We start from the raw sequence: 11,787 nt of genomic DNA on the forward strand, positions 1-11,787 counted from the left end.
AATTCCTTTTCCTTTGGCATGTTGCTGGTTCTTTTTCTGTGAGACTGGAACCGGAGAGGGGAAGTTATTCCCCAAAATTTCTTGAGACTTTAAAAGCACACTAACATTTCACATTGAGCTGAAAGTTTTCACATTTAGCCAGCAGAATGGTTGCCAGGGAAATCAGCTCAAACATTGGTCATTCTGGCTTAAATGCTGGCTGTGGGCCCCCCCCTGCTCACAATACACTGCCAAAACACACCGGGCTCTGGAAAGTAGGTCCCAGCAGCAGGTAGCTTTGACAAGCCGCCTGGCAGATGAATTCCCACCTTCACAGCTATCTCAGTTGACCACTGCCATAAAATAATCCCCTTGGTAATGAGAAGCATACGGTGTTATGACAGTGCACAAGTGCACAGGGTAAGGAATCCTATATGAAACAAAGAAAATGTTGGATAAAAACCAGGCATGCTGCTCCTCGCCAGCACTACCGTTTTGAAGTGCTTCCTCCCACCCACCACCAAAGCTGTGGCATTTGCTCAGCACTGACCCAGAGGGCAAAATGCTCTCTCTGAAATCAGTAATATTCCTGGGCGTCTCTCCTTTGTTCTTTTCGAGCTTGTCATTTCGATTCCAATTCAACCAGGCAATGTTTTGTTTGAGATTCGATGGGAACCCAGGAAAATGCAGCACGATTTACGTGTCTGAAATGTGCAGGTCTGAAGCAGTGCCCTAAAATTAGAGACTCTTGTCAGCAATAATCACCATAAACATTCCTTTTGCACTGTGTATGCACAAGATTATTTCTATGACAATACTTCTAGGACAGTTGATATGAAAACACGGAAACTTAATCTCGTTAGAGAAGATCTGAAGGTAGCTAAGGACACGAACTTCTGCAATTACATCTCTGAAAAGACATACTGCTACCGCTAATACCAATTCATACCGATTCCAGTCAAATGCACTGTGTATTAATTTACATCTACGTAGAACCAGGAAATAAAGCACATGCAAAGACTGTTTTCAAAGTGTTTAATTTTTAAGATATGACAATTGTTGCTTAATAAAAACAGCAGAGTATCTGGCCAACGAACGCTCTGAAAACAAAAGCAACGCCTTCCCCACTACGGACACAGAGGTGCAATTCAAGTAGGCTCACAACATTTCTTGAAAACATTAAGGACAGGTTATAGATCCACACTGAAGTACCAGAAATATCATTTGATAAACCAGTTAATTCCCAAATTTAGCAAGATCGTTCTAGCAGTGATCAGGCCAGCTCCAGCAACAAGCAGCCTCTCCTTCCAGCTGGAGAAGACGTTTTCCCTCGGGTATGGCAAACCCCTCTCCCTTACCACCACACACATAAAACCAAGCTACAGAGCACTGCTAAATGCAGCACTGCCCCAGAGCATCGCATCCATTTCTGCTGCTGGTAGTGTTGCAACAGCAATCGTCTGTACCAATCCTTTCCCTTTTGCTTCCTGCTCCTGAAATTCCAGCTTTCCCTGGAGCTAAGGAACAGCATGAGGTCCTGAGCACGCTCTGAGAGTAAGCACAAAGCCCAGTGACAAAAACTCGCAAATTGAGGACATTTTAGCTACACGTTGCTGGCCAGGTTAGCATTTCTGTCTCATGGAGAGATTCCTTTTGTCTGCAAAATGATGTTTGCTAGTAAAAACCAATTCTCTGGATTCATCTAAAGCATACTTTTAAGGGGGATTTTTTTTTTCTATAAAAGACGTCTCAGCTGACATACAAATGTCACTGACTCAAAAATAAAAAGCATATCCAATCCAACAAGGGAAGCAAAGTTTTTTTTAAGAAAAAAAAATGGGGCAGTGAATAGAAACAAAGAATTTGAGGTAATTGGAAGCAGTTATTTTCATGGACTCTGGCTATAGACTTTTTCATGACACAAAAAGTAGATGATGCATTTAAAATGCAGCGTGTCAGCTACTACAGGGCTAACAGATATTTGAACATTTGTGTTTCATATGTGCATCATCTAACAAAAAGAGCGAATATTTCAGAAAATCACCATGTGTCAGTCGCAAAAGTATAATTACTTTGCTTTCCTCAGTTTGTCCTCCAATTTATTTTTATTTTTTTTTAATTTTAAATGGCAATGAATAGACCACGTGAAGAAAATAAGAATCTGTGAAAGCCAGTAATAAAATAGCAGAAGGAAATCCGTCTAACTTTCTAAGCAACTATATTGTTTAAGATACTGACATCACGTCAACAGAAAGCTTTTAAGTTTCATTTTGTTCTCTAAGACCAGACACGAAAACTCGATAAATAAATAAAAACATCAAATACATTTTAAACATGAGCAAAACCAGTGCTTCTTCTAAAGCTTATACACTCTAAATTGATAATTAAAAACAAGGACATTTTAGCTAAACTAGTTACTGAAACAAGCAATCAGCCATGACAGAACTCGAAGTTTTCTAATTCTCAGGAAATAGGCTAAAAAAACCTGATGCTGTGATTTCAAGCAGCATGACATTAAGCAGTTGGTCACCCCAACAGGACGGCACAAGGCTGCCACCTTGTGAAAAAATGCAAACCAGCATTAACAAAACAAAAATCAACAGTCTGCATCTAGACTACAGAAGACTTTTTCCTACAGTATTTTTAACAGAAGTAAACCATCTAGTTTACCTACTTGCAATCAAAGTAATAGGTAAAAAAAAGATTTCAGCATGCACATGTTGATTTTGGTGTAAAATTCATACTAATTTTGAACACAAACATGTTGTCAAAGGACTTTAGAGGAACAAAACCAACACAGAATACTCACAAATAACAGAAAATACAGATTATGAACTTTACAAACAATCTACCTACCTTCCCAAATAACCACCTATATGTAACTTCAAAAGTTTTCAATTACTTTTCTTGTATTTTTCACCTCAAAACAATTCAGCCACACTGTGGCTGTTCAGTTCTGTGCTTGGGTTCTTGTGAGAATTATTGAAAAATCACCTTCTTTCTGTCTCAGAAAAACTGAACCTGAGCCTTTATTTGTCAACAGCAATTATAAAATTGTTAGCTACATTTTTTTTTAATCTCAGACATAACATTTCAACAAATTACAGCAGCTTTTTTCTCTAAATGGATAGCCGATTAATAAAATTTACAGTAATAATTGTTTTAATGCTGTTGGAAGTAATTTCATTGCCAATTTACACCAGTGCAGGAATTAACCAGAAGTAATTCTTCCTGAAGCTAGAAGACCATGGCAACAAAACCAGGATAAACACAGCCCTTTCTGCATGTCTTTACAACGAATAGGTCATGCATTACAAACAGCTACAATGGAAATATTTCAAAAGCAAAATACTAAGATGAATTTTCCAAAAGAGAGATGCTCCAAGATTATCACAGTATGTTAAACTAATTCTTATATCTAGATTTTAAAACTGCCACTGCTACTGATATTTGTGAAATGTCTAGGAAACACTTTCTTTGTGATTAATCGTGATGTAATTACAACCATCTTGATTTATGAAACTGAATCAGACTAACGTTGAATGTTACCTGTAGAGTCCCTCTGGCTCATCAGCAAAAGTGAAAATACAGCTTTACTCCAAAAACAAATTTATCCTTTCATGTTTTAATAATTCATGGATTTTACTATTTATGAAAACTTATTTCAACTCAGCCTGATTTAACTTAGCAAAAAACATTAAGAATTGTACAGTTAAATCAAAATATAAGTACACTGATAAATCCCATGACAAAATATTATGCTCTTATAATATTCTTAAAAAGCAAATAAATTAGTAAAACAGCTCACAGAAACCTCTCTCTATATAATTTTTCTAGTATCTTGTAACATGGTCATTAGAAATGCATTGTGCTCTATATTTTGTGGGCCTTTTGCATTCACTTTTCTTTATGAAAGAAATGTATAGTTGCATTAAATAGTATTCATCTCAACTCATTTCTTTTCACTGGAAACATGGCTGCTATCTCAGTTGAGGGTAAGTATGAAGCATAAGCACTCTCATCATTAACAGTGTTGATAATTTAAGGCATTCAAATACCAACATTGATACACATCATGGACAAAATAAAACAGCCATGCCCTACAGAAGTACAGGAATTTTTTCATTTTGTCAAGGGGATGAACAACAGCTCCTCTACACAAGCCAAAAAAAAAAAAATTAAAAATAAAGAGATCTGGAAGGCAGGTCAAAATTTAATCCAGGGCCACATCACTTCCCACGTTACCCTTCCAACTCATTCAGTACTACAAGCTGAGGACACAAATGCAGTTGCACTGAAACATGCATATGCTCTTTACCTTGTTTACATTTTTGTAATGTTACAGAAAAACAAAACTGGATGCAGAAGGCATGCAAGACTTCCCCTCAAAATCCATCACAATAAAATCAGTGCACAGCATCCTGGCTTCTGCAAGAACCATGCTGGATGCTTGAAAAGCAAGCCAATTCAGGCTTCTCTTGGCCTGTCAACTTGATATAAAGCCAAATAGGGAGTGATGGAAAATTGCTTTCCCTATTGTACACACGTTGTCAACAAATTACCATACTGGCAACAGGGCAAAAAGAAAGCAGTGACCTAGCAAATGTTTCAAACACAATATAAATAAACCTACTCATTGAGTAGCTTTAAGGTTTCCTTAGAAGAAACAGGGTTGCAAAGACGGTGGACAGGAGAATCCGAGCCAAGCACACTCTTCATGGTGTTAGTACAGAGAAGGGCTCAGAGTCAGAACATTGATCTGTATACTATAAAGAAAAAAAAAAATAACAGTACTGCTGTGAGTACTGACCTTTCGAAGCGCAATTCCATTTCAGAGTGACTGGAGTGGCAATAAGATAGTATGTTTGCAGAGATGTGACTGCAGTATTTTCATTACAGGGCAAGAAAGACCTTAGAGATGTTAAACAGTATGTGAAGCTTTGGATCTCCCCAGCACATAATTTAGTTATATTTATAAAACCGCTGTTAACTTCAAGTGATCAAATATTTTTTAGTCTAATTAAAGACATTTACTGACAGGAACCATTACAGTTCTCAAACTTCTTTTATTCTGAAGATAATGCACTAGATGCTTTAAAAAAAACATACACATTGTATTTTACCTTTGTAAAACAAAATATATACTCCCTTGTTCCATTAGATTTGTATATATAAGAAAAACATTTAAAAGAACAATTCAGTAATGCCATTAGTGCTTATTTAAGATTGCATGGCAAAGATCTTAGAAACACTGAGTTCAACTTGGGAGTGTACTCATATCCTACACTTCAATACAAATCTGCAAGCACAGAACTTCAGGCCATAAAAGCCGTATTATTTAAAAGGGTATTCATTATACCGCATTCCACTGTGTAACGACACATTTCAGTCTGACACACATAAATTGCTCCCCTTCTAATAGGCCACATTATCAACCGCAATTTATCTTTTGTTGTACAATAACATTTATTCCCCCAAAGAAGGTACATGCATACAGCTTCCACCGTATTTTCTAAATATCAGTTTGAAGTAAAATTTTCAAAATGTCCTAATCATTAAAGAGCCTACATTCTGTTTGCAAAACTCATGTAAGCGTTTATTGACAAAAAACTCATGAAAATTCAGTGGGACGTAGGTGTTTTTGAAAACATTATACTTTAGCAGTGTTTCATACCTTGACCTTTAGCAGCCGTAGATGGAAGCGGCCCGTTCCAATGAGTAAACATGCACCCAGAAGTAACAAGAAGGTTAAACACTTAGATACTCTGTTTTAAAGAGAAGCCTCTGAAACATAAACTGTCATATCTTCAAGTACATTAGAGAATATATTATAATGCAAAGTGACTGTAAACATCCCCCGTATTTCACATTAATTACTGGAAAGTGTTCTCAAATTTCCTCTCCTACTGAATTTGTTAATTCCAGGAGCTCAGAAATTCAATATTTATAATACCTTCACTTTACGAGATATCAGACCTCACATTCAGTTCCAAGAACATAAGCAACTTCCTTCCTTCCCCAATCCTCACCGGGGAAAAAAAGTTCATACATAATGCAAAACACAGTACTTCATTCCAGAGTCCACAGTCTTGAAATGGTACTGTGTTTTCCTAAGGGTATGAAGGTTAAAAAAAAAAAAAGTCACCACATAAACCTCTGGACTTCCACGCTATTTGGCCATTGAAATGTTTTGTTTAGAAAAAGAGAAAAAGCTACTACGTTCACAACAATATAAAAAGCCAACTCAAGGAGTTGTCTGTAAAGAGAGGGAAATGGAATATTGAGCCTGTATATTAAGAATGGCAAAATAAAGTAACGAAATTCTAGCAGCTTTTGAGGAACAGTGACTGCTAATAGACATACAAAATACATTAAGGTCCAAAATACCGGTTTTGTTTTTAGTGTATCAAAAAAACTCCAGCCAGCAAATATATAAGCTGGAACTAACGCATATTTAACAAGTTCATGCCTTTGGAAGATTTTTCTCCAGACATAGAACGTGTAATGTCTGTTATCTGCTAGTAAATACTTATGAACGTAGGTAAATTTCCAAACCAGGAATAAAGAGATGACGGTGATTAAGCCGTACCGCACAGGGTGTTTCCGCAACGACAGCAGGAATTTGCTGATTTTAGTAGGGGTCAGTAAATGAGGGAAGGAAAAAAAGAGAGTAAAGGACAGAAAATAGAACAGCTGAGGAAAGTGCAAACAGGCTTCGTGGCTACTTCTGTCACCAACAACTATCCCACCATTGACAAAGACAAAAACAAAGAACGCAGTTACTAATATGATATATGGCCAAGTTAAAGCAACAAGTGTAACTAAGTTTTTAGGTGATACAAGATATTCAGTAAGAAACTTCAATACTCTGATCAGATCTGAAAATGATCCTCTCATGGCAGAGATCTTTTCGTCTTTCTTTTTCAGTAACTCTGTCTTCCAGGCTTCATTTAGCTTCTCTGCAACAACATTTCCAGCACAAAAAACTGTCCACACAATATTTGTCTGGCGAAACATGAAGCCACAAAATCCAAGCAGAGCTGAAGCTTTATGGTTACCATAAAGGCACATTAAATATGCAAAGAGAGTAAAAAATACTGATCCCGGGTCCGTATAATAAAGGAATGTAAAAAAATAAAGGGTGGGAAATACTGCAAGAGTTAATGAAGACAAAATTCTCTGGAAACCAGACACAGCCTAGAGAAAAAGCAGAAAAATGTGATTAGTAACATCCAATAAGTATATATACATTATTCGTGAGAATTCAATTACCACAGTATAGCATCTCTAATGCTCTTCGATTCCATTGCTGCACAAGCACGCACGCTACAGTTTTGTTAAGCTCCTGCTATGTTAATATAGAGTGCTGGACAATACAATGGTAAAAGACAAACGAGAACATGGCACGTTATTGCTGGTGAGATAAAAAATATGGCAAAGAAAATACACCAACTCCTTTCGTAAGTCAAGTGTTCACATATCTGTGGTATTAAAATTATTGAGGGAGTATAACTGCTCCCATACCTAGGATAAAAGAACTACAATAATGGGCAAAGGAAAAGGGGGGGAAAAAAACAGTGCTTTATGTCCCTGCAAACTCATCACCAGGTTCTGTTTGTGAGACAGCAGAACACATCATTCTGTGCTTTTACTATTGCATTTTTTGAGGCCAGCACACAAAACGGTCAGTTCAAGTCTCTAATCTTTGGTGCAGCTTTTGTTTTTTATTTTCATTATAATTCACAAGTTAAAAAAGAAACTTTAAAGAAAATAGAAGACCATACAGTTAAAAACTTCTCCCAGTTATGCCACTCACTACGTGACATGATGCAATTCACGGTGTTAAAAATGCTGCATGTTCCTGAAGGATGTAGTGTGAGATGAAATGGACGGTCACCACCATACAGAAAAGAGAATACAGAAAACGCTCAGAGCTCAAAGAAGCGGCAACAACACGAGCACATTTTCTCATGCTTATACTGCTATCAAGAAACCTTTTGTTTTCTTGCATTTATATTTCCACCTCCAAACATAACCTTCAGTGTACCAGAAAAAGAAACAATTTATTGAATTTGACCTAATTCTGTGTTTTATCCTGTGCTTAAACATGAAGAGTCTTCTGTAAGAAAACACATCAGAGGAAATTTTCTTTACAGTAAAGGAATTCTTGAATTATCAGAGAACGAGAAAAAATGTTCTTACAGTTAAAAGAGAAACTAAAGAGCTTTCACTAAGACAAAAGCTTTTGAATAGGCCATTAACCACTGTAACAATTTACCTACGACAGTGGCAGATACTCCACCATTTTAAAAATACAATAGTCTTGCATCCAAGTTGGACTGTTATGGTCTGGACGGGTGGACAACTAGACAGATAAACACTGGCTGGATCACTCTATCCAAAGGTAAGAAGAATATTGCAGAGACCTATACTAGGACCTGTCCTATTTAACATCTCAATGATCTGAAACAACAGAGAATAACTTCATCACGTTTGCAGGTGATGCTGACCTGTGGGGACTTTGGCAGTATGCCCAAGGGAAGGGCTGCCACCCAGAGTGACGTACACAGGCCAGAGAAAGGGTGCAACAGAAATCTTACGAAATTCAACAAGGGCAAATGTAAATACCTATGTCTGGGAAAAAAAGAACGCCCTACAATGATACGTGCTGAGCATGAAGTTGCTGAGGATCTGCTGCTATTTGGAAAGGGACCTGGGGGTCTCAGCAGGCAGCAAGATGAACATGAGCCAGCAGCATGCACTGGCAGCAAAGGAACAGCAAGAACCTCTTGAGCTGCTTTAACAAGAGGGTAGCAGCAGATCAAGGAAAGTGACTATCCCTTTTTACTCGATATTTGTAAGGCTGCATTTAGTATACCATGTCCAGTTTTGTGCTCCACGATACAAAAAAGCAATCACTAAACTGGAACAAGTTCTACCAGGATAGACAAGGGCTGAAGCATCTGGCCTGGGAAGAGAAGCTGAGGGAGCTGGCCTTGTTCAGCCTGGAAAACAGAGGCTCTGGGGGGCCTGAACAGCAGCCTACCAGTACCTATCAGGAGGTTAAGGTAAAGCGAGGTAAATGGAGCCAGACTCCCCAACTGGTGTATGGTGGGAGAACAAGAGACAATGGGTATAAATTGAAATGAGAGGTTCAGGCTGGACTTAAAAAAAAAAAAAAAGAAAAGAAAAAAAGAAACCACCACCTTTTCCATCATGAGGCCAGTCAGTCAGTGAAACAGGTAGCCCAGTGAGGTTGTGCAGTCACTCTCCATCCTTGGAGATTTTTCCAGCCCCCACCCTGAGCAACCTGGTCTGATCTCAGGGCTTGCCTGCGCTGTGCTAGAGACCTCATGAGATCCCTTCTAACTTGTATTATTCTCCAGTTCTAAATATTGACATCAAAGGTGTTATCTTTCTGAAGAACACATTTTGGTTCACACACAACTTACTGGGCTGCATTCAGGATTCAGTGGTTAAAGTTTTGTGCAGAATTTTAACCAACCAGATGAGTTATTATCTAATAATTTTATATGTGTGTTTCAATGGGACTACTTATAGTTACACATAATGCTAAAGTTTTAGAGGATCACACCCTGACAGAGAAAAAGTACCACTTTTTTAAGAGAAAAGGAATGACCAAACTGGTAGGCGTACCTGAAATTATTTAAAACTGACAGTAGCTTGTATATGTAGTGAAGTAAACACACACAGTCAAGAAATTGTTTATACTAGTGCACAAAATTATCCGACGTTGACTGTACCTTATTTTTCTGGTGGATCTTTAAGAGCAGTAAATACAGCAGGTAGAAGTTGCCAGCGCTGAAAAGGAGGTTGATAAACCTGAGCATTCCCGTGGAGCACACGATGGCTCCTGTCCACCCGAAGAGCCAGGCTGCGGGTTTCACCACGCCGACGGACAGCAGGTACAGGCCCGGCAGGGTCGTGATCATGGGGTCCCACTGGAGAGCGGGGACAAAGAAAGAGAAGGGTCAAAGATGTGTGACAGAGATCTGTCACACGACAACCGGACCTGAGACATGCAGCAGGGCTGGGATACACAATTCCGACCCCTGCCCTATTTCATCATGTGGGTCAGGGAATTACTGTGGTTGGAGAAGCCCTCCAAGATCACCTGCTCCAACCACCCCCTACCGCCAATGTCACCCACTAACCCATGTCCCTAAGCACCACGTCCAACCTCTCCTTGAACACCCCCAGGGATGGTGACTCCACCACCTCCCTGGGCAACCCGTCCCAATGTCTGACCACTGTTTCTGAGAAGAAAGGGCCGTTTATTGGACTTCAGGCGTTCTTAGCCCAAGATCTCCTTCTGGGATGACCTCGCGTCCCACCGCCCTCACTCGCCCCACCCGCGGCAACAACCGGGCCGGGCTCGGGGAGCGGCCGAGCCCGGGGGAGAGGAGGGAGCCGGGGCACCTGCAGGAAGCGGCCTTGGCAGTAAGCTTGTGCCTGGGGGACGTGGAAGACCTCGTCCATGTAGGGCTCCCGCAGGCGGCGGTTGACCGCCGCGAAGAGCAGGGAGGAGACGAGGAAGGCGCCGCTCATGGCGGCGGAGAAGCCGTACGCCTCCACGCCCTCCATGCTGCCGGCCGGGAAGGGGTTGCCCTTCCGGGGAGGGGAGGACAGACAGAAGGAAGGAAGGATAGAGGGAGGAAGAGGAGGAGGAAGAGGAGGAGGAGTCGTGCGCAGGCTACCGCTGCTGTGCAGGAAGGAGCGAGGGGTGCCGCAGGCGGATCGGGGGTTTTTAGGGGTGCCGCAGCCGGCTTTTCCCCTTTCACCAGCACCCGCAGGCGGGTGCATGCAGCGAGGGCTCTGTTTGCTGTGAGAACGGGGCGAAGGGGCCCCGTAGCCCTGCGGGCAGCAGCCCCCCGGCCGCCCAGCCTCGGGCAGGGCAGGCGGCATGGAGGCGCCCCGTGAGACGGGGCTGGAGCTGCAGCAGGAGCTGGAGCTGTTCCCCGGCCGCAGCGTCGCCCTCCTCCTCTTCAACGGCGTGCAAAACGCGGCCGCACTGCGAAAGAAAGCCATGGAGGGGGCCGTGGAAGGAGCGCTCCTCAACCCCGCCATGGTGAGGGGGTCCCCGGAGCCCCGGTGCTGGCGGGGTGCGGTGCGGAGGGCCGCAGCGGGCCCCTCTGCAGGCGCCATGTCGGGGCCGGCACGGGCCTGGCGCCCGCTGCAGCCCCTGCGGGTCCCTTCAGCGTCGTGCGAGGGCTCCTCTGTGTGAAACATGCCGCCCGGGAAGGATGAGAGGCACAAAAGGGTGTCTTCTTGGTTCCCGTGGCATCCGATTTCCTGGAGTTATTTAAATCTACCTCCACCTGCGAAATGTATTACTAGCTGTGCAATGCTCTTGCCAAAAATCAGTGGTGTGTGGAGCCTTAGTTCTCTTTTAAACTCCTTACTACTTTCTGAACCGATTCTTTGTTATTGCTAGAATTAGCAAAGCAATAATCACAAAAGATGGGGAAAAAAAAGATTTGAATCTGTCAGCTTACCCATAGAAGATTTATTAACGTGATTCTTTTTCAAAAGATTTCAGTAATCTGACTGAGCGAGTGTAATCATTATTCATGTTGGAAGAACAAGAATTGCTAAAAACTTGCAGAACACTGTATTGCTCACTCTTACAACTGCAGACTCAGGCCATTAAAATTAGTTGGTCAGATTTTTTTTCAGAGTTCGAAATATTATGTTGATTTTCTGTTTAACTTATGTCGTATTTTACAGATTGTAGATCCTTTTCAAGTTCTTGTGGCAGCCAACAGAGCAGTTCATCTACAAACGATA

At 41.1% G+C, this 11,787-nt stretch overlaps 1 protein-coding gene across 4 annotated transcripts in view; it reads right to left on the reverse strand.

Annotated features, from left to right (window-relative positions):
* Positions 1 to 11,067, reverse strand: part of ALG10 (ALG10 alpha-1,2-glucosyltransferase) — a gene marked incomplete at its 5' end in the record, with an annotated part of 28,043 nt that extends 16,976 nt beyond the window's left edge. The window contains 4 exons of one of the 4 annotated variants that reach the window (XR_013945512.1): positions 998 to 4,745; positions 5,654 to 7,176; positions 9,744 to 9,941; positions 10,420 to 11,067. Coding sequence is in view for 3 of the 4 variants with exons in the window: in XM_080577506.1 (XP_080433632.1) it covers positions 6,121 to 7,176; positions 9,744 to 9,941; positions 10,420 to 11,067 (1,902 nt within the window). The other 3 variants (XM_080577506.1, XM_080577508.1, XM_080577507.1) reach the window with 3 other exon arrangements.
* Between the last annotated feature and the right edge of the window lie 720 nt (positions 11,068 to 11,787).

The sequence above is a fragment of the Anser brachyrhynchus genome (assembly GCF_964034855.1).
Source record: "Anser brachyrhynchus genome assembly, chromosome: 1".
NCBI classification, from domain to species: Eukaryota; Metazoa; Chordata; class Aves; order Anseriformes; family Anatidae; genus Anser; species Anser brachyrhynchus.